The sequence below is a fragment of the Monopterus albus genome, unplaced genomic scaffold (assembly GCF_001952655.1).
Source record: "Monopterus albus unplaced genomic scaffold, M_albus_1.0 scaffold76.1, whole genome shotgun sequence".
NCBI classification, from domain to species: Eukaryota; Metazoa; Chordata; class Actinopteri; order Synbranchiformes; family Synbranchidae; genus Monopterus; species Monopterus albus.
In genome coordinates this window covers 477,697-499,417 of record NW_018127956.1, presented here as the reverse complement: position 1 = coordinate 499,417, position 21,721 = coordinate 477,697, and the positions used below count along the sequence as shown (strand labels likewise).

Below are 21,721 nucleotides of genomic sequence, written 5' to 3'. Positions count from 1 at the left end.
TGAAAAAAGTGTTCAGCTCACTCCTCTCGTTCATCTGACTGTACTCACCTCCAGTCCTGCAGGTTTCCTTTCTGGCAAACAGTGTAGCTGCTGTGTGTGAGACTCATGTAATAGGTTTGCAAAATGCTGATGTAGGTGTGGAGGATGAAGCAACGTTCACACTGAAATAGTAGTGGAGTTTTTCAGCACATAAACACACATAATATAATACCTACATGATGTTAACCAGTAACATTCCAGTCCCCCATTATGGGTTATTCAGTGTTGAAGCTGTTTTCTTCCTTTCTGACCTGAGGTTACATTTCTTATTCAAGTTCGATATGTGTTTTTATTGTATGTCTTGTCCACATTCGGCTTAATTGGGCAATTCCAGGACAACTGGCCAAATGCTAAATGAAGACCATGTGAAACAATGGAAAGCTCCAGAACAGCTCGGTTTCTCCACTGCTGTTTTCATTTTCAGGTTGTCCAATGTTGATACTGCACTATCGGGCCTATAAACAACCAAGCACAGTATTCTGACAATTACTTTATTTTTGATGTAAATTTGAAATATAAAGCCCAAAACGTTTTATAGTAAATGATCAAAGTAAACTGAATACCTATGAGTTTTTGACAAATGACCAGACAAAACATTTAAAGACGCCCGTTTGTGCTTTGTGATGAACATTAAACTATCTTAACTATTTTCTACAATTTTATTATACAAGCAATTAACTGGTTATTCAAACAATAATCAGATTAATCATTGATGAAAATAACTGTTATTTGTGCCACAAATATGTCATTAACATGAGCTCTGTACTCAGCATTGTCAATGTGAGTTCATGTAATACCATAAACTGCAATATTACAGCTGAGATACTATATATGTGTATATATACACTATAAACACATATCTATCTATCTATCTATCTATCTATCTATCTATCTATCTATCTATCTATCTATCTATCTATCTATCTATCTAATATAATATATGTGTGCTGTATTACATAGGCTATATGTGTGTTTATTGCATATGTGCAGTCTACTCATATATGCTGATGCTAGCACTGCACTCCTCAGACAGCTCTGATGTTGCTCCTGGATCTGTTGGAGTCAGTCTCCCTCCTTAGCAGTCACAGCCCTGAGGGCTTCTATCACCACTGGGACCATTTTGGCCTTCACTTTCCTCATCCTCTGCAGTTCCTCTTTCAGGTGCTGGTACTTCTCCAGCTACTCATACTCCTTCTTCCTGATGTTTCTGTCATTGGGAACTGCTACATCTATACAGTACCACTGCTGTCTTCTGTTGCTTGTCTACTACCACGATATCCAGTTGATTAGCCACTACCTGCCTGTCTCTCTGAATCTGCAAGCCCCACAGGAGCTTTACTCTGTATGCTGAGGCTTTTCCTGGACCTAGGAGGGTCTATGCTCAGTGCTGAGAATAATGGTACTAAATTGCCAGTGCTTTTGTGGAAACCAGTAATCTTGTCCTTAGGCTTGACATCCCTGTTTTCTTAGAGGTGGAAGTGTTGGGGGGTGGTTTGGGGTGAGTGTGCAGGGTGGGTCATCACTGTTAGTTTCCTGATGACTGATACAAATGCAGAGGATAAGAACTCCCAGGACTGCAGAGATGCACAGGGAGGAACTGAAGTGTCAGTGGTGCTCCCGCACTCTCTGTGCCCAATCTCAGAGGCCTCTGATTAAAGAATGATTTATAGGGACTGGTGGGAGAGGTCCTCTCAGCAATCCGTCTAGTGAATGAGTTTTTTCCTCAGGAAGAGGGCGGGTAACTCAAACCTTGGGACAAGAATCCTGCAAAGCTCTGTGATAGGGCTTGGTGACTAAAAGTTATTATCACCCCTGCTGCTTGGTTTTTTGCAGTGTCAAGGATACTATGTACTGCAAATCAGTTTGCTCGTAGTTTAAATTACAGAACCTATGTGTTGCTTTTGTTTAGTACAGAACAGAGTGTTACTTCTTTGAAGTGACATAAAATATGACAGGGACAGAAAATACTTTTAGGTTTGACACAGGAAAAAAACACGAGTGAACACCCTCTCTTCTAGGAGAAAATGCTAAAGTAGACAAATAAGAAAATAATAAGAATGTTTAATTACAATACAATTATAGCTGTGACTACATATTGTGTGCCTTCACATTCCTTTCTTTTTTTAGTGAAGGTTAATAGAATGAGGCAGAGAGGAGTGTCACAACAAATCAGTAGGTTTAAATCAAGAATACATTTCTGAAATCTGGCATATATCATAAATCTTAAATTTTTGAAGGGCATTTACCTTTGAGAAGATACTTCTAGTATACATTGATTTAATTTTTCAGCTGTTCAATATATAGAGGCCATTGCTTGGACCCAAAAGCTGCAGCTACTTGCTTTTAAGTACTGTGCATAACCAATAATGTCACAATACTGACACCTGCTGGCCACATTGTGGAAATGCAAACACTGCCTAATTTATTATTCGATCTAAAGCGAAAGTGAAAGGTTGTCAAACGTAGGATTTCCTGACAGTTTCAGAGGCCGGTGTAACACAACACAACAACAATTCGACCATAAAACGACTCCAACTGTAAGTTGACTTGATTTATTAAGCACTATTGCTCTTGAAAATCATGAAAGATTTGCTAAATGCTGGTGAATGCTACAACTGGCGCCTGGCACTGGTGGTTTTAAACAATATGTAGCTACCTACCCTGCGGTGACTATGTTGCTTCTGATTTCCCCATTATCTTTTCTAAAAACATTTTCAAAATCCTTTAGACCACCATAGGTTAATGGGATAGTCGATGATTGACACGGACAATAAAAGTTAACCCTTGTGTGTCACACTTTTGCCAATAGTGATAAAATACAGAAGTAACAGTAAAGCACTGTTATTTAGGCCAACTATAATGTTATATGAACATATATATAATCCTTCTCCTTGCTAAAAAGTCACACAGATAAAGAAATGTCCATTACAGTGTTATGCATACGAATCTTCGAACCAACTGTGATAAAATTATAATAACAGAGATCCAAATTTGTGATTGGGGGGAGGGATGGACCATGTGAGGTCAGGTTTTGTTACAGCTTGGGTCTTTACTGTTGCAGGCATCAGAACAAACATGGCACAATGACAGCAGTCTGATAAAGTTATGTTTATACACATTTAAGTGTCGAAAGGGCCCGGGATCTCCAGGATCTCAAACAAAAATTAGGGCTAGAACTTAAATTTGACTCTATTTCTTTTCTTTTTTAGGAAAAATGGTAAAAATTTACACATTGGTAGCTGGAAACACTTTGGGGGCTCATGAGAAACTTCTTAAAAAACTGTGCAAAGGACATCGTTTCAAGGAGGTTAAATCACCTGAGGAAAGTGACGTGACTGTTGTTTTCTGTCCCATTGTCAGTCGTTTTGAGACGGATGTTACATGTGCATTATCCAAGGCTGCAGGTAAATATGCCAAAACCTAAAACAAGTTATGTTTTGTTTTGTAATTTAGCTTAACTATGAGCTGTGTTGCCTCTCTTTAGGATGTAAGAATGTGGTTCTGATGGCCATGCATCACACATATAACCCAGACTACACTGTACCAAGTCTCAAAGAGCTGGAGAACCGCCAAGTCATTCTTTCTGAGAACTTTCTGTTTCATGAGAAACATGGACTATTACGTTGTCCTCACAATAAAATGGCAATCAAGAAAGTCCGTAAACAGGTAATCACACAAACTAAGCCATCTGTTTACATGGTGTAGTTTGACTTCAATTTCAACCTGTCAGCAAAACTGATTATGTGATTGTGTTAAAAAGAACAGCAGGAGTATGTATTTACAATTTGAAAAACACATTTTCATCAGAAATGATTTTGAACATTTTGCTCATATTCTTTTGCTTAAGAGTGATGCATCTCCATCTGCCTACGTTTATTTACATCTTCATCTTTTTATGTTATTGTTCACTGTTTTTTTCTAATACAGTTTTCTCTTCTCTCTTTTGCAGCTGAAAAAAACATTCTAAATCTCCACAATGTTTACCTTTAAAGTAAAGGGTGGGGGCATCATATGCAAGAAAAAGAAAAGTAGAAAGTAAAGAGAGAAAGAAACATCAGGACGGCTTGCCAGATGTCCTCTGTCGGAATCAAAAGCCTGAGGAGAACTCTGGACATACTGTAAATGTGTTTGGTCATTTTTAAAAAAATCTTTTTGCTCTGTTGTTACATGACATGACTGTAAGATATGAGCATGAAACATCACTTCTTCTTCACTGATGTAATTTCACTGATGAGTTTTTAAGATGTATGTTCACTCAAGTATTGTACTCAAGTATAATTCTGAGATATTTCTACTTTAAACAAGTATTTCCATTTTCTGTTACTTCATTCTGCATTTATTTGATTACTTCAGTTACTTTTCTGAATCAGATTAATAAAACAACTGCAAGATTTTAGGTACTTCAAATTATAGGTATATAGTAAAGTAGTTAACATTAGCTCCACCTTTACCAGCTACAACAGCAAACACAACAATGCATTAGTAATTGTAATTCTGTAATATGATATCCCATTCTGCATAACAAGTACTTTTATTTCTGGTACTTTAAAAATATTCCCATGCTAATACTTTTGTACTTTTGCAGGACTTTAAGTCGCATCAGAATATTTCTACACTGAGGTATTACTTCTTCCACCGCTGCTTATTAGTAAATGTAGGCTTGTATATTCCAGAATAAAGCAATCTCATGCACACACTCTTGCGCTCATTTATTGACTAGAGGTTCACGTTACAAAAATACCTTCTTATTGTCAGCAAGACATTCTGTACTCACCCAGGAGAACAGAGGTGAAGCTACACATTTCATGGCAATCCGTCCGATCATCGGTGAGACATTTCACTCAAAACCACGAATGTGACCCTCCTGGTTGGGCTAGATGAAAAGCCAGGAGATCACCAAGTGCAGGAAGATTCAACATCTGGGAACCATGAATTTCTCTTCAAACCTTTGTGTCAGTTATTGAGCTATTTCAGTCTGGAAACAAACTTTCTCATTACTAGTGCATGATTCTAACATACTGATCAAAAGAAAAGGTAACAAGACAAATATATATGTAAAAAAAAATTACTTTATGTGACTATTAGTGTCTTACCAAAGTCTCGAGACACACGACTGAAATGAGTGGGATGCCATATGTCAGCGGCCTCTTAGCCTATTGTGCTACATATACTGTACATTACATATTATTGTTTTATCCACAAACCTTCAAGCTATACTTTATGCAGAGACTGTCAAGTCGTCTATGTCCCTTCTGTACACGACAGTCTTGCAGGGAAATATTGATATTGCAGTTATCTGCCTTTGGTTTTTGCAACAATGACTTTGCTTTCTTATCTTCCACTCAGCTCTTCTGTTTGATTGAGGGTGCTTTAATGATGAAGTTGTTTTCTTTGCTGAAGTGTGCAAATTCTGCTGAAGCATCAGCTTGGCACAGTGTTGAACGCTGGTTCCCCTGGGATGCCCTGTAAATTGTATGCTGATCTGTATGATGTGCTGCTCTTTGTGTTGCTGACTGGGTTGTTTCATACTCTATGAGCCTTGAATAATAATAATCTAGTAGAAGCTCTGTATTCTTTCATGTACTGACCCATATTTTTATTTTTCAAGGTCTGGACTGTACGTCACAATGTATTGTGATGATTATTGGCCATTTTATTTTGTCCTTTTGCCACTTTTGCATTTTACATTCATGATACTAACTCGGCCTCCTGACCTACATCTTCAGAGTGGGATGCCTTGTGTACGTCTTGGGCTTATATCTCATGGCCACTGAGATGTTCTTTCTGTGACATCAAGCCATGGACAGTATGGAGTCACCAGTCAGTTAGCTTTTTGTAACAGAGCCATTCTTCTTCTTGTTAAAGCTGGTCGTTAGTAATGAAGCTTTTTCATTCTTATTTTTCTTCAGGTTATAGGGCTGAGGGTGTAGAATCATACCTGTTTCTGTAGCTGGTAAACATGACTGTGCACGTAGTGTCATTAATCTCTGTCTCTCTCTGTTGATTTTGGTAGTTCCTGCTCAGTGCATCTGCAAAACAAAATCATTAACTTCAGATGTATTGGCAGCCAGGTCTGTTTCTATGCGAGCAAATCTTGAATGTCACTGAATACTTAAAGAGGCAAAAGTTATGGAGCTGTTGTGTTGTAGGAGTAATCAACAGAAACATGACCTATGGCATATTTCCTAATTACAGGAAATGCAAGTATGGTAAATCTCTATGTCACACTGCTAGCCTGAGTCATGTCTACAGTCACTCTATGGACAAGAAGATGCTTCTGTCTTGTAAATATTTATTCTCACTCAAAGTTATTATTTGTATACAAAAATAAAATAAAATCACCAGTGTATATGTAATGCGCCAACATTTGATATCTTGGACCCAATGCCAAGTTTCCTAGCGTTTGCAGTCTCAAAAAGTGCTAGTGATCTGATTTCACTTCCCTTTATCACATGTTAAATAAAAGATAATCAATTAGGCTTGTAATATAAATGTAGTTTGGTGCCTTTTTTTTAGAGGTTTGGGGAATATTATAGAAATACCTGGTGGTTATGTAAGCTGTGTTAAACGTACAGTAGCATGAAACAGGTGGGAGAGAATATATTTCTGATTGCACTTCACTCCACTGCTCACAAGGTGGCAGCTGAAGATGATATATTCTCTCTGCATTAAGAAAAATGCTGTTTGAAAGGCGCACAGTACATAACAGCAGAATCTCTAGACCCTGACAGGCTTGACAGAGCAAACACAGAATCTTGGCTGTGAAAATACAAACTGGAAGGTGATAAAAGTGTATACACATTCTAAAAAAGGACAAACTAGTTTTAATACAGGGCACAACAAATTTATGGACTTAACTTTAAGCTATAAGGAAATGGTTTTCAAATTATTTTGAGAAAAAAAAAACTGTTTCGAAGTAAACTTTTTATTAGTGTTATTCTTGATATTTTGATTTTACAGCTAATCTATAAAAGAACAATTAAATAAGCATTTTTTAAAACAAAAATCAATGCCAATACAAATCTGATAACTTTTCCTCTTCTTTTGTTAACTTCAGATTGAGTGACATTCTTGAACCCACCCTGACTGAAATACTAAAATACTGGGTCTCATGTCTGCGTTGGTGCACAAAACAGCACTGCAAGCCCACATCTGCACAAGCCAAAACACAGACACACACACATATACCCTCACACTCAAAAGCACAAACACACTGTACAAACCAAAAGTGAGTTCTCATAGACAGGAAATGATGTCAGTTCTTGTCTCCAAGGAGATGGAGGCAGTTGCTAAGATACTGTGACACTAGGATTTTTCTCTCTATTTCCTCTCCCTCTCTGTCTCTCTAACACACACACACACACACACATACAAACAATAGAATGTCACCATGAATAACTCGAAACTCTCTCTTGCATCTCTCTTATTCTCTTGCACAGATGGCAGTGAGCACCAGTCCAACTTTTTCAGCTACAATTCTAAAAATAACCCCTGAAAATATTGCTTTGTTCCCAATCCCAACTGGACACTTATGGCAAGTGAACAGATCATTAATGTTCTTCACCCAAATCTAACCTCAGCGTTACTGCTACAAAGTTTATCAACATTCTTCATTTTTGCTTTAAACTGCCCGCAATTACTCAACCACTCACTTCCAGAGTGCCAAGGCCTGTAGCTAGTATCCCCAAATGATAGAAGTGATGGATGTGTATCAGCACGTTCCAAAGTTTCTTCACAGTGTGATCCACACCTCTCTGGTGCCATCAGCATGCCACATATGTCTTGGCACTAGCATGATGCTTCCAAATCCTAATCACCCTCCCCTTCTCCTCCCCAGTGGTTCTTAACACAGCATTAAGAGTTTATGGGGTTTGGATTGTATTGGAAATGCCATGCACTAGTCTTCTGGGTAGTGGGATTAGCTCTCTCCACTGTATTTCTACTCCATGAGCCTTCCTGTACTGATGACACAAGCAATACATCGATGAGTGTTTGTTCATTTACTGTGCTCAAATGCTTGCCCCTCTCCCTCCCTCATCTCCATTGCCCCCACTGACACGCATACGCGCTCAAGGGTGCCTGCACACACGCACGCTCACAAGCATACTATACATACATAAGGGGAATATCAGATTCACTGTGCAATGACACAGTGAGGACATAGAGGGGGAAGGAAGGAGAGCAGAGGCATAAGGTGGGTTTGGTATGGGTGGCGTGGAATCATTTTAAATGACGCGGGGACTTGGAAGGAAAAAAGATGTACAGAGAAAGAAGACGAGGGAGAAAGAGGGAAAGGAGGAATATCCTCTGCACCACTGTGTGACTGGAAATTTAATAGAGGGAGAAAGAGAGGGAATGGAGAGAGAGGTAGATGGGTGGGAGAGAGAGGCAGAGGAGGGGGAGGGGAGAGGAAGAGAGAGGGAAAAGGCACAGAGACCTCATTGCTGTGCGGCTTTCAGCAAAAGCTAGTGGTTGTGAACAATGCTCACTACAGCATTCATGGAGAGGGAGGGGAGGAGCAAGGGAGAGGATGAGGGAGGGAAGGAAAGGGAGAGATGGAGAGGAGGAGAGAGTGTATATATCTTGGGGGTCTTCTGAAGCATAGCTGGCCTTCTCTGTCCTTTGACCTTTAGTGTGAGCTGAAACAGAGCAAAGATTTACTGAGATTTATTTTTACCCACAAACATAGTGAATGCAAAGCTAAAAGCGGTGCTTCTCTTCTTCTGCACAAATTTTGAATGAAAATAAATGCTACCCACCTTCAGAAGGTGATGATGTTGATACAGTTAGAGGCGCAGAAGCACTTGACACATGGACACGCATGACAAAGATCAATACAAAGAAGCCACTTAGAGCAAAAGACTGGCATCTCTTACTGACTAAAGCTTTCTTCATTGGCTAATAAACTGCTGACATTGTTTTCTCAGTTCTTTAATTACACATGCCACAGCTTACTAAACCCTGGACCCTGCTCACAAAATACTCTATAGGCACATTTGCAAAGTTCAGAAGTATTAGGAGGTTTGGGTTTTAAACCATATTTGCTAATGTATGTAGGCCCATATACTATTAGGATTCAGTGGACCATAAAGGTTTCTCACTGCAGATGTTTGGTGGTGTGTGGTTAAACAGGTGCCCACGGTGATAAACTCTTAATACTGACAGAAATGCATGAAAGCTCACTTCATTAGGAGAATCACACTGACTCTGCTGATCACTGAGTGCAGCTGGGTCATAGTAATAAAATTCTGACCACATATTGATTAAAAAAAGCTGCAGAAAATAGCTCTTATTTTGGTAACATCCTACTGTGGAGGTAGAGTCTATGGCCATTAAAACATCGAAAGAACGCCGTACACTCGTTAGTTCTTCATCTGTTCTTCCACTGTTTTCTTATATTGGGATTCAGACTAAAACATACGGAATGTGCGTAAACAGCCGATTATGCTGGACGCAAAATGCTCTGCCCAGCGGGCGCCGTCGCGTTTGCTGCCTGCGTTCCTCTCCAAGGATGATAAGGCGCACGGATGCACTAGTCTCACACCTCGTTTTTAAATGTGCCAATACTAGCATCTTTTTCTTCAGCGACCCTTAATGTGATCTCAGTTCTTTCTCGTCGGTGTGGATGGTGTTCATCTTTAACCTGCCATCACCATAGCCCCCCGCGTTGCGTTGGCGCTGCGGATCTAGCCTACAAGAACAAGAGCCAGCTCGCAGCCGTGGAAAGAAGCGAATCAATTTAGGGAAGAGGAAAAGGAAAGACAGATAGCGAGGTTAGAAAACGATCGGGAGAAGGGACGAGAGGAGAGAAAACGTCGACCTCACGCTGCAGCCACCGAAACATTAAGGTACGTGTTTATTGGAGGTGCAGGTAGAAGGGACTGAAATGGCCGGGGTAATTATTGCATTTGTTACCTAATCTGCATGGATACTGACATCAGTCACGAGATGATAAAGAGTGAATAATGAAATGTGCAAATGTTGCACATTTAACCGAATTATTAATATCAACAAAAGATATTGGCACTGTTGATGTCAGTGGAATAAAGCTGTGGCAGCCCTCGCAAATGTATTAATTCAACATGATTCATTATGTAAACCTCTGTATTTCGCATGTCAACATTTAGTATCCCCCCATACTGAGCCTATGGATTTTTTTAAGTGCAGTCATGTTATTACCTTTATAAGAGAGAATGGATGCAAGCCATTTTGTAATGCAGCATGTGCAGAATTAGGCCTATTCAGAATTTCAATTGCGTTCCCGAGAAGGTGCGCCGTAGTGAGCGCAGCTGCATAGATGAATAAGGCCATTCTGTTGAACTGTAGGAGATATTATGCTAGAGGCAATATGATGAGGACAGATTGTAGATTAGCGATTGCGGCTGCAGGAGAAATGCTCAGGTACTATTATTATTGTTTCTACTTTTTTCATTAGCTATATTACAGAACAGAGAAAACACACTTGTCATCATTTGAAAGTGGAGAAAATATTTAGCATGGTCCTGTAATGCTCTCTCTCTCTCTAAAAGCAGTGCTTGTTACTATCGCCTACTGATGAAATGCGTCCCAGCCTTCCCCGATTCCCACGTCCTGAATCAGTCTAGCGTTGTCATAGTTACAGTAGATGATGTTGGCCGTGCTGCACCTGTGTCGCTTTGTGTTCATCTGGACCATCTGTAAATACAGGGAGTCTAATTGGGCCTTATGTCGGCATACAGGAAACATCTCACAGCTTCAGTGAAAACAATAAGACGATTTGTAACTCTGTTGCGGAGAGCAGAGCATTGATAGAATCGGACGCTTACGATGATGTGATTAGTTTGTATCAGTTGGTCAGCAGCTTGCAGCTAATTTGTCTTTTCACGACTGACCGCTCTCTCGGACCTGATCGAATAATCAATATTTACATGGTTGCAATCTCCTCTTGACATGAAAAAACGGCTATGATCAAGAAAGAGAGAGTACGTTTGAGTGAAATTGGATAGAAAAAAATGCAATACAGTCTGCGTTTCAGCCGTGTCATAAACCCAAAGAAAACACATTTTGTACAAGGATGGGTATCAAGGCCAGTGGCGAGAGAACTGGCCCTTGGATGAGTCAAGATGCATTATTCTGAAAGTGAAGACCATCACTGATGTATGCAGTTGTTCTTGTGCTCTCCTGTGCTGAAGAACCTGAAATTGGGGAGGTCAAGGCCACAGGCATGGGCACATCCAGTGTCTCTTCCTATAATTCAATTTTACACTCTGTTGTTTTAATATAAGTTGTTTTACTGTCTCATGCACAGAAGCAACTTCCCTCGATTTTAGGAAGAACCATGCTCCTGTAATTAGTTACACAATGGTGGAAACACAAACCAAATGCATTTGTGAATTTTTGCTAATGCTGAATATGTGCAAAGCAAACTTCACCATTACCTCTATAGGTTTTGTAAAGGTCAAAAAAACCTAATGGAATTAGAGGACATAACTCTTGAAATCACATTCACCTACTACTATTTTCAACACAGCTCCATGCATAAGAAAAAAGAAAAGGCAAAGCACCAGCTGAACACTATGTACAATAAAGTACCAGTGTATGAAACACTTCATCAAAAAGCAATTCTGTTTTGAGTGCACTGCTATGATCAAATCTTTGACCAGCTGAATATTAATGATGTTGTGTTTTGATGCTTCCATGAATCATTTTCGGACGAGTTAATCACTGCAACTACCAAACCACCTGTCTGGATCAGATACAATTCTGATGTCTGGGAGAGACACTGAAACAACTCAGTCATATTATTAAAATGCTTATTTGCCTGCCAGATGGGGATGAGAAGGAGACTCTTGAAGGGAAGACGGCAGTGTAAAGAACATCATAATTAGAAGTGCTGCAGAAATTATTAAGTTTAATATTTGTGTTCAAAAGCCTTTGTGTTTATTTATTTTATTTATTCTCTAACTGGGGATGGATTGTGTGTTTTTATTTCTCTGTGGCAGTTAGAGTTAAAAGAATATGTGCATCTGTGTGTATGTGTCAGAAGGAGAGCGAGAGAAAGAGAAAGAAGGAGAGATGTCTGTGGGATGTGCAGAGCATCTGAAAAAGTCTATTTTTAGTTCACACTCCCCTATGAGCTTCCCAAACAGCTACTTTAAGAGTTCTCATAGCTATATATTTGATAAAGATGGATGTTGACCTAAGCCTCAGACCTCATAGATATTAAGATTCATGGCAGATTCTTTCTCGCTGTTGTGATACTGAAGGCCAAGGTTCAGCTGTGTGCTTTGTCAGGCTTCCCTTCACTTATTTCTCATATGCAGAATTAGATTTTCAACCCTTGGTCTTTGTTCCTGTAAGTAATCTACTGATCAAAAGAATATTCATTGTATATCTGGTAATAAGATAATACACCTGAAACTAAATATATGCTGGTTTAGCCCAAAAAGGTGTCCTGATCAGTTTTGAACAGTAAATGTTTATCAAGCTCAGCTAAACACTGTAATGTGGAACAGGGCACTGGACAGTAAAAACACAAGATGGTGAGTGAGCAGGTTGCCACAGCAACCGTGTTTCTAGGAGCGCATGCATCGTCGCTGCATAGGAGAGGAGATGCCATGGAAGCTTTTAAAAAACAATCTGGTTATTAGAAAGTACAATTGTTTGGAAAATGTATCCTAGAGTAATTTTAAATAGGATATTGACAATGTATACCCACTGGTGATATAAGTGACAAGAAACAAAGATTTCCTTCTCATGTTTAGAAGAGACATCACAGACTTGTGGCCACATGGATCATGGTGTCAAGCATAACATGCTTAAGAAAATAATGAATACTTTCTCTTTGGTCTAATCATTATAAGTGAGGAAACGAACCCTGGCATTTTTAAATATAATGAGTCTGCTGATGCTTGCAGCCATTTCTGTTTCAAAAAGTGTAGGACACCCTTAACCAAAGGCAAACAAATACACATTTATGTACTGCAAAAGTTGTCTTTTTCTGTTTGTTCACAGTCTAGTTGTCATTTACATGTTTAGTTCATCAACTTTAGTGGTTGTAGTTCTTTTCTGATTGTGCGTGATTTACTGCACACAGTATGTGCACCGCAGTAAAATTTCAGTGGTCAATACTCATTCCTTCATATATTAATTGCTGAATTACTGCAAACAGGTATCATTTGTTATCCAATTTGTAATGCTGTGCTGCAGCCTCATGATGGATTACATGAATCTCTGCATTAACCCTAGGTGCAGATGACTCCTACTGGTAGTTGTAATTGTATTCACAACTTTGCATTTCCTTAAATGTGAAATTCTACTTTGGTCAGAATGTATCTGAATCTAAGTATACCAGTATCATAAAATGGATGACAAGACTGAATTCTAATGGGTATACTACTGACCCAGCTTGAGGTTGTAGACTTTTGTGGCCATTTCAGACCATGACCCAGATGTTAAGTCCAACTTATGAAGAAAATGGCAGCTGACTCCCCAGTTAGACTACAGGCTACAATCTGAGAGCCCAGTCTAGCTTGCCATACATATTTGGTGACATTGTAATATTTTAAGATTTAAATTAATTCCCTGAAATGCTTTCATGTATGTGCTAGGCTAATAGCTTACAGCTACTGCACTGTGCACTTACTTGACCTCCTTTCTCTCTCTCCTTTTCTTTCTTTCCCATACAGTGAGAAGCAACAGCCTCCACAGAAACAACACTTTCAACAGCAAATCCTCCCCCAAATTTGATTTCTATTCTAATGAGTAACATGGGAACAAAAAAACACAAGGTTCCCTAAACTGACATTTTGAAAAGAACAAGATGTTTGATAGTCAACGAAGTATGTGCCAGCAAAGTAAAATAAGACTCTATTAATGATAAATACAGTCTTTAATATAACATTGCTCCTTTTCCTCTTAATTTTTAAAGTGACAGCTTGAAAGAGAAAAAGCAGAATAAGAGCATAAAGAATGAACATCAAGATAAGCACTTAAATTCCCTAGTTTGGAGGTGATTTATCAACATTATAGCAATAGGGGTGGGTCATGACTCAGTTGCCATGCGTGTTGTCATGGTGACCAGTCCTTGTACCCCTTCCCCCCTCCTCTGGTTGGTCCAGCTTTTGTTGTGGTTTCACAACCATGGACCTCAACTGACAGAGGCAGCACCCCCCTGTCCCACCCCCTGTACCTGCTCCAATCAGGCGAGCCGTGTCATCTGTACAAGGAAGAGTTTAGATCAAATCCCAGACAGTATTTCAGAGAACACAAGATACCTCAATCTACAAGAGAACTCAATTCAGGTAAATACGACTCCATCTACAAGCAGACTTTACAGTCAGACCAAACAAATATATTTTGACAGCAGTGATTCTAATGTCTCCTTGTTTTTGTTTCCATGCCAGGTGATCAAATCTGACACATTTAAGCACCTGAGGCATTTGGAAATTCTCCAGCTCTCCAAGAACCACATCCGACAAATTGAGGTGGGAGCTTTCAATGGCCTTCCCAACCTCAACACGCTGGAGCTTTTTGACAACCGTCTCACAGTGGTACCATCACAAGCCTTTGAGTACCTCAGCAAACTAAGGGAACTATGGCTTCGAAACAACCCTATTGAAACACTCCCAGCATTTGCCTTTCACCGTGTTCCCTCGTTACGCCGTCTTGATCTAGGGGAACTCAGAAAGCTGGATTTCATCTCAGAGGCTGCCTTTGAAGGTCTGGTAAACTTGCGCTTCTTGAATCTTGGCATGTGTGGCTTGAAGGACATCCCTAACCTAACCCCGCTAGTGCGATTAGAGGAGCTGGAGTTGTCAGGCAACCAACTGGGGATAGTGCGGCCTGGATCCTTCCAGGGCCTCGTGTCACTTCGCAAGTTGTGGCTAATGCACTCCAGAGTGGCAGTCATTGAACGCAATGCTTTTGATGACCTCAAAAACTTGGAGGAACTCAACCTATCCCACAACTCCCTGCACTACCTGCCCCATGACCTCTTCACCCCTTTGCACCAGTTGGAGAGGGTACATCTCAACCACAATCCCTGGATGTGCAACTGTGATGTTCTGTGGCTCAGCTGGTGGCTGAAAGAAACAGTTCCCAGCAACACCACATGTTGTGCTCGCTGCCATGCACCCCCAGGTCTAAAGGGCAAGTACATTGGAGAACTAGACCAGAGCCACTTTACCTGCTATGCCCCAGTGATTGTTGAGCCCCCCACTGACCTCAATGTCACTGAAGGCATGGCTGCTGAGCTGAAATGTCGTACTGGAACCTCGATGACCTCTGTGAATTGGTTTACTCCAAATGGCACTCTGATGACCCATGGATCATACCGAGTGAGGATCTCAGTGCTTCATGATGGAACGCTAAACTTCACAAATGTGACTGTGCAAGACACTGGACAGTATACCTGCATGGTAACCAACTCTGCTGGAAACACCACTGCAACTGCTGTGCTCAATGTGTCTGCTTCAGACCCCAGCAACAGCTACAGTTATTTTACCACTGTCACTGTGGAAACAGTAGAGGCAGATAAAGGCAGTATAGGAGATGATAAGAACTCAGCAAGACAGTATATTAACGAGACCTTCATAGATTTTTCTAATCCTACTGTCCAAAGAGGGGTGTTAGAGGGCCAACCTGGCATCACTATATCTCCTTCTCTCTCTTCTCTTTCTTCCCTGTCCCCACGAGCCAACAGAGCTACTGAAAATGCAGTGACTGTTTCCATAATGGATGTAACTAACATTCCAGGCCTGGATGATGTAATGAAGACAACTAAGATCATCATTGGTTGCTTCGTGGCCATTACTTTTATGGCAGCTGTAATGTTGGTGGTCTTCTACAAACTCCGGAAGCAGCACCAGCTACACAAGCATCACGGCCCAGCCAGAGCCATTGAAATTGTCAATGTAGAAGATGAAATTGGAGCAGGGCCTGGAAGTGGCATCTCAGGTGGTTCAACAATGAATTCTGGCACAGGTGGAGAAGGAACCCTAAGGATACATCATCCTGAAATCGTCAACCTTCCCAACATTGGCCGTACTGATACTCTCAACCATTACTACAAGACACATCATTTCAACAACAATGTGATGGGTCTTAGTACTGGCAACGATGGGATGGGACAAGGAGGGATCCTCAGTAGCAAGAACCAGCAAGGCCAGGATATCCCCATCTCATGTACCTCAGTCCCAATCTCTTCATCTAATTTGCTCACCTCATCAGGCAATGGTACCAACACCAACCCCAATTCTATGGCCCCACCACTGCCGATGTCTCTCCCCATGCCTACTATGGGCTTACATGGATCAATCAAGGGTTTCATGGGCCAAAACCAGAATCCCCAAATGGAGCCTCTTCTTTTCAAGGGAAGCTCAAAGGAAAACGTCCAAGAGACTCAGATCTAAAGACAAAAGCGAGCATATAGAGAGAGAGTGACCAAGAGTTGGAGACAGAGAGGAGATTGATTTTGGGTTTATGCACAGAATGATTAGACACTAGAGTGCATTGACATTACACCAGAAGAGAGGACGGATTGACAGGGCAACACTCAAACACACAGACTTATCCGTGACAGTGTACTGAGCCAAGGATTACCACAATGGGCCACTTGTGCTTGTAGTAATGATCATGGCCATGGAGATCAAGGAATGGACATTGCTACAATGTAAATCTGTGCCAAAGCAAATGTTTTTTGCAGTTTCTACAAGCTGTGTTCTCATAGGGAAAAACTAGCCTTTCAGAGTAACCAGTCCTCAAATTGTTGTTGGCCAGCAGAGATGAAAGACATGCACAGCACTTGCCAGACTGAAGATCTGAGATATTGCAGAACAAAATCCAAGAGACATTTTTCTTTCACACTAAACAGAAGCCACACTCTCTCTCAAGTGACTCAATAGACTCCCTCATGGTGAAAATTATGTAGGCATAAATAGATGGACAAAAAGGTACAGTACAGTACAAACTACTGTGAAAAATCCACAAATTATATAAATATATTTTCATTTAAATATGTATCATTGCAGACTCCAATGCAGAGCTATTTGGGGTGGATGTATAAGCTGGTATAGTTTGTTTCTTTGTGAATAATCAGGAGTGGCAATAGTGGAGGTTGGTTATGATACATGTTTTAAGTTTGGCGACTTCTCAGAAACAAAGGGCTCAATTGCAACACTCATTGTGAATCTTTGAATTGGCTTTGTGACATAAAATCCATTTAGGTTGTAGAACAGTAAATGCAGATCTCTGTTTGACAAAGTTTTGTCTGTTGCTTCAGTAATAATCATTACAAAGTTTTGTGTTCTCAGAGTGTATTATGTATTTTGTAAAAGCCAGCTACTTGGTATTTGAATCGACAATTCTGATACGTAAACGCCAGCATCGACTAATGGTAAAACTACAATATGTTCCACAAACACAGAAAGCAAATCCAACGCAAAAACCTGTATGGGTAAAATAAAGTGTTGACATTGTGTTACTTGAATCAGATCAGTAGCCAGATATATGCTTTAGGCAGGAATTTGATATGACCTTGCTCATGGTTACCATAATCGTGCCATAAAATGCTGTGATAAGGATGAGACATCACTCTGCGGGAGCTTTCATGAAGGGATTAAACATCCATCTTTGGATGACTGGAATGAATGGAAATGTACAGTATATTAATAATAATAATGTCTGGTTGTATGACAATTGTAAGATCCACATTTTTACAGTGTAACTTTCATATGTTAAATGCCATTTACGCTTCTTGCGTTTCAACTATGTATTTCTTTATTTTTGTTAGTTTGATATAATGTGTACAGTTGTCTAGCCATGTATCATTACGTGTGAAATAAATCAATCATATATTGGGCTGTGGCAGGTCAATATGGCAACCACATAAGTAAAAGAGCGAGACGTTACGCAGGCCTCTGTGCTAAACCTGGACTAAATGTATGGTTTGTGGTTAAGTCATTAGTCATTCTGGTAATGATGGGTGCCATCTGCTCGATGTTCAGGCAGGCATTTAGTCACTGTAGATGTTCTTTAGGTTTTACAAAATGAGTGCTTTTAACACAACTAGACGGTCTTATTCTAAATGAAGGTGCTTTGTCTGAAATTAGTCCCCAGTTCTTGTCCCATGATGATCTTTAATGCTAGTTCTGAAGTGAAGAGATGGTTAAGGAATTGAAATACTGAATATATCACCTGCTTTGGATAACATACTATACACTATTTATCAAGAGGGGACCTAAAATGTTTGTTGCAATTGAGCACGAATTGGACATATGACCAGTTAATCCATTTTAATGTACCTGAGATAGTATTATCAACAAGGTTTTCAACTGTAATGCAGCTAATATGTGATTTTGCTGGCTTTTTCTTTGTCTTTTTTTTGCACTTCTCCCTCAGACCTGCGTATATATACAACATATATAGGAGGTGTTTTATGCCCAATGATGGTTTTTCTTATCAGCAATGAGCCTACGCTTATTGGAAGAAAAAGAACATTGAGGAATAGTCATAATGATGATGATAATATCAGAGATTATTGTATATCAGAAAAAAAACCCAGACTGTGCTGTCACAGAGGTTAATCAATGAAAGGAACATCTTCTACATCAATACATATCACATTTATCCCATAAAACATCAGACATCTTTTAAAATGTCTTTTTATACCCACAGTGCCACATGTAAACAGACTGATCTAAATTTCACACATGTATTTTCTCAGCTTGGTATTAGTGTTTTGGTTCATAAATCTTATTCATTAGTAAATGTGTTGCAACCCAGTTGATATATTTAGTGGGCAGGGTTCAGCTGAAGCCCCACAGAGACACAAATAGAATTTAAATGAAGGCTAAAGACACAACATATGGCTGCTCCCTTGATGTGCTACGTTTGGTGGCTCTGTCATCTGATTTCAAAGAGCATACTAGATACCTCCTTGTGTGCTGTGTGTGGGGGTAGGTTTTCTGCATCTTAACCATGGCATCAATCTTCACATGACTTTTGTAGCAGTGTTTTACCATGATGGTGCCTCTCCCAATCAGCGCAGAAATGTTCCTTTCATACCTCCGAACAGCTGTAACATGAACCACACACAGTTATCATCATTGTTATTAACATTTGGAAGAAATGCAGAAGGGCTTTGTTGCATCTTAGTATAGTGGCTGGCATTGTATATATACTTGATGCTATTGAAAAGGAGGCTCATTCAAGTGGTGTTAGCAGACATGTGACCCTTTTAATGAAGATCACAAGCTTGAGACTGGAATCTGAATATCTGTGACTGTAACTCCCAGTATATGATGATGGTGTTTTGATGCAGTTTGGCTACAAACAGAGTGCTGGCATATGTGTACCCTCTGCACCATGCGCTGCTTATGGATGCTTCAGCCCTGATGAGATTTCTTGGTTTGTCGCAAGCAAAACTCCTTATTGAAATGGATTATCGTATCTGAGACACCAAATTGCAAGACCAGAAAGTGGACTGACCTTTGGTCCTTTGAAGGTAAGCTGCTCTGTTTGATAGAACAATCTTAAAAAACCTGGGTCTGTTTCAAAAGCTTTTTAAAACAAAAGAAAACAGTGTTAACTCTAGAAAAATTTAGATTTCTTTAATACAAAAAAGGTGAATTTTTTTCTCTATTATTTTCCATTTGTTGGTTGTCTCTTGGTATGTAATGTTATCACTTTGGGTCTTTCTGTATTGTCATTAAATGTCATTTCTTTTCGACACATTCATGCAGGTACACAGTGACAGCAGAGTTTTTTCTTAAGTTATAGCAAAATCAACATGCGCTGTACTTGCACTTCAATGACTGTCATATAATGACTGAGAGGTATATTATTTCACTGTTTGCTACTTCTGTAACTTCAGTTGTCCACCCACTGTACGGAGTTATTCTGGTATTAGAAACATCTGCCACTTTCATTCTTTGTTGTGATTACATCCTCCAGAGCACCACAACAAATTAAATGAGAAATGAGTTAACAAGTTCAACATGATGATGTTTCAAATAAGTTATTGCGTGAAATTTTATAAAACAAATTGAAAAAAAGTCTGCGCAATAATTGTGTTTATAATGTATTTTGTTACTTCTTTTCATCCCTTTTCTTTTCACCCTTTATTTAGGAAACAGGGAACAGGCTTTCAGAATAAGGTAATGGTTGAACACAATGGCCCCTTGTACTCTGTACAATTATACTGTATTAGGTGGTAGCTTGTCATATAAAGGTACATGCAAACACTATGACATTACAACAAATAGAGCTATAGAAGAATTAAACAAAAAAAGGCTAACAAACAGTCAAATAATAAAACAATTCTCAAACAACTTTTTTAGACTGTATATATTTATAATTATGAAAAATGATTAACTGACTTTATTGCAGAACAACACAGACTTCCATAAGTGTACTACAATTCTAAAGGTGGGCTTATTTTCCAGGAAAAATACAAATCTTACCAATCTATTATTATTAAATCCTAACTTTTTAGTCAACGGCTAAAAATGTAGCAGGACGCTCATTGTAATCTAACAACACTATTACATCCTGTGATCACTACTGCATGGCAGTCACTTTAATAAATCACCTGGTCTGTCATGTTACATCATAACTGTACACTAACCTGTGATGCCATTTTTATTTATTAGTTTATGTTGTGCCAAAGAAAAAGAAAACAAACAAAGAAATCTGCTCCTTTTAGTGAATAGTTCGAGACTTTCCAGGCAAGGCGAGGTTTGGATTGTGCTGCTGATCTCTCCAGATGAAGTGAACTAATTCATTTTCCTGCTTGATAAGAATGTGCAGGATGCCAGGGCTTCGTCTATACGTCACCTTGAAAGTGTTGACAAAGTTGAGCGTGATTTCTTTGCTTTACTGGGTTATATTTTGTTCTTCAGTTTATCTGCATGCTCCAGACTTGATATTTTTAAACTTATTTTGAACTGCAAGATGAAGTAAAGTTGTGTTACTATCACAGATGTCCAGTGCACGGTACAAATCCAAGCCACATTATGAAACAAAGACCTTAAAGGATTCATGTAATAACAAATGCATGAGCCATGAAACCTAACAGTGAATCTGAATACTATGCTTAGATAAACTCTTTCAGCCTTACAGCAGGGAAGTACTATTTGAATTGCCTTAGGTGGCAGGATGTAAAATAATTTTCTTAAATGTAATTGTACTTAGCTTTGTAGTCTTGTCTCTAGAGACCTCCGTCCTTGTGAGACTTCCTGGACATAATATTAAAGGCTCTGCTCACAAATCAAATATTCAGTTACCCCTTTGGGTGTCAAAATTTCAACAAGGTATTAATATCTGAGTTTCTGTCGTATTACTGTTTTTCAGCTTGTGTTAATAGTGAGCCAACATATATGAACGACGAACTGCCTAGAAAAGACTTGCATTTGTCCTTTTGTCCTGTTCTTGCATTTTTAAAAGGGTAATGTTGATATGAAGTGAAGAGTGGATATGTGAAACTGAGCAGAGTGTGTATGCAGCGGTAAATAATACATGAATATGCAGCAAAGATGAAAAAGAAATGCTGAAAAACAATCAGCACATTCTGTGATGTTGTTATAAATATAATGTGATGGAGTATAGGGTCAGTTTTAATTAGAAAAGGTGGGGTATAAAAAAGAATCTCAGTCATTGCAGCAAGATGAACCTATAATCCACAGGAGGTACATATATCAACATT

The 21,721-nt window shown here is 39.4% G+C and overlaps 1 protein-coding gene across 1 annotated transcript; it reads left to right on the top strand.

Annotated features, from left to right (window-relative positions):
• Window positions 1-9,438: 9,438 nt before the first annotated feature.
• LOC109963623 (leucine-rich repeat-containing protein 4B-like) lies at window positions 9,439-20,263 on the top strand. Its single transcript, XM_020606304.1, has 3 exons — window positions 9,439-9,887; window positions 13,707-14,321; window positions 14,424-20,263. The coding sequence occupies exons 2-3, from the start codon at window positions 14,079-14,081 to the stop codon at window positions 16,428-16,430; spliced, it is 2,250 nt and encodes a 749-aa protein (XP_020461960.1). The 5' UTR covers window positions 9,439-9,887; window positions 13,707-14,078; the 3' UTR covers window positions 16,431-20,263.
• Window positions 20,264-21,721: the final 1,458 nt, after the last annotated feature.

What these genes read in the sequence shown, in the direction of transcription:
- LOC109963623 (XM_020606304.1), top strand. Translation starts at nt 14,079, where the DNA reads ATGCGTGTTGTCATGGTGACCAGTCCTTGTACCCCTTCCCCCCTCCTC. An exon ending in TACAAGAGAACTCAATTCAG is followed by an intron (nt 14,322 to 14,423) that starts GTAAATACGACT and finishes TTTCCATGCCAG; the next exon opens with GTGATCAAATCTGACACATT.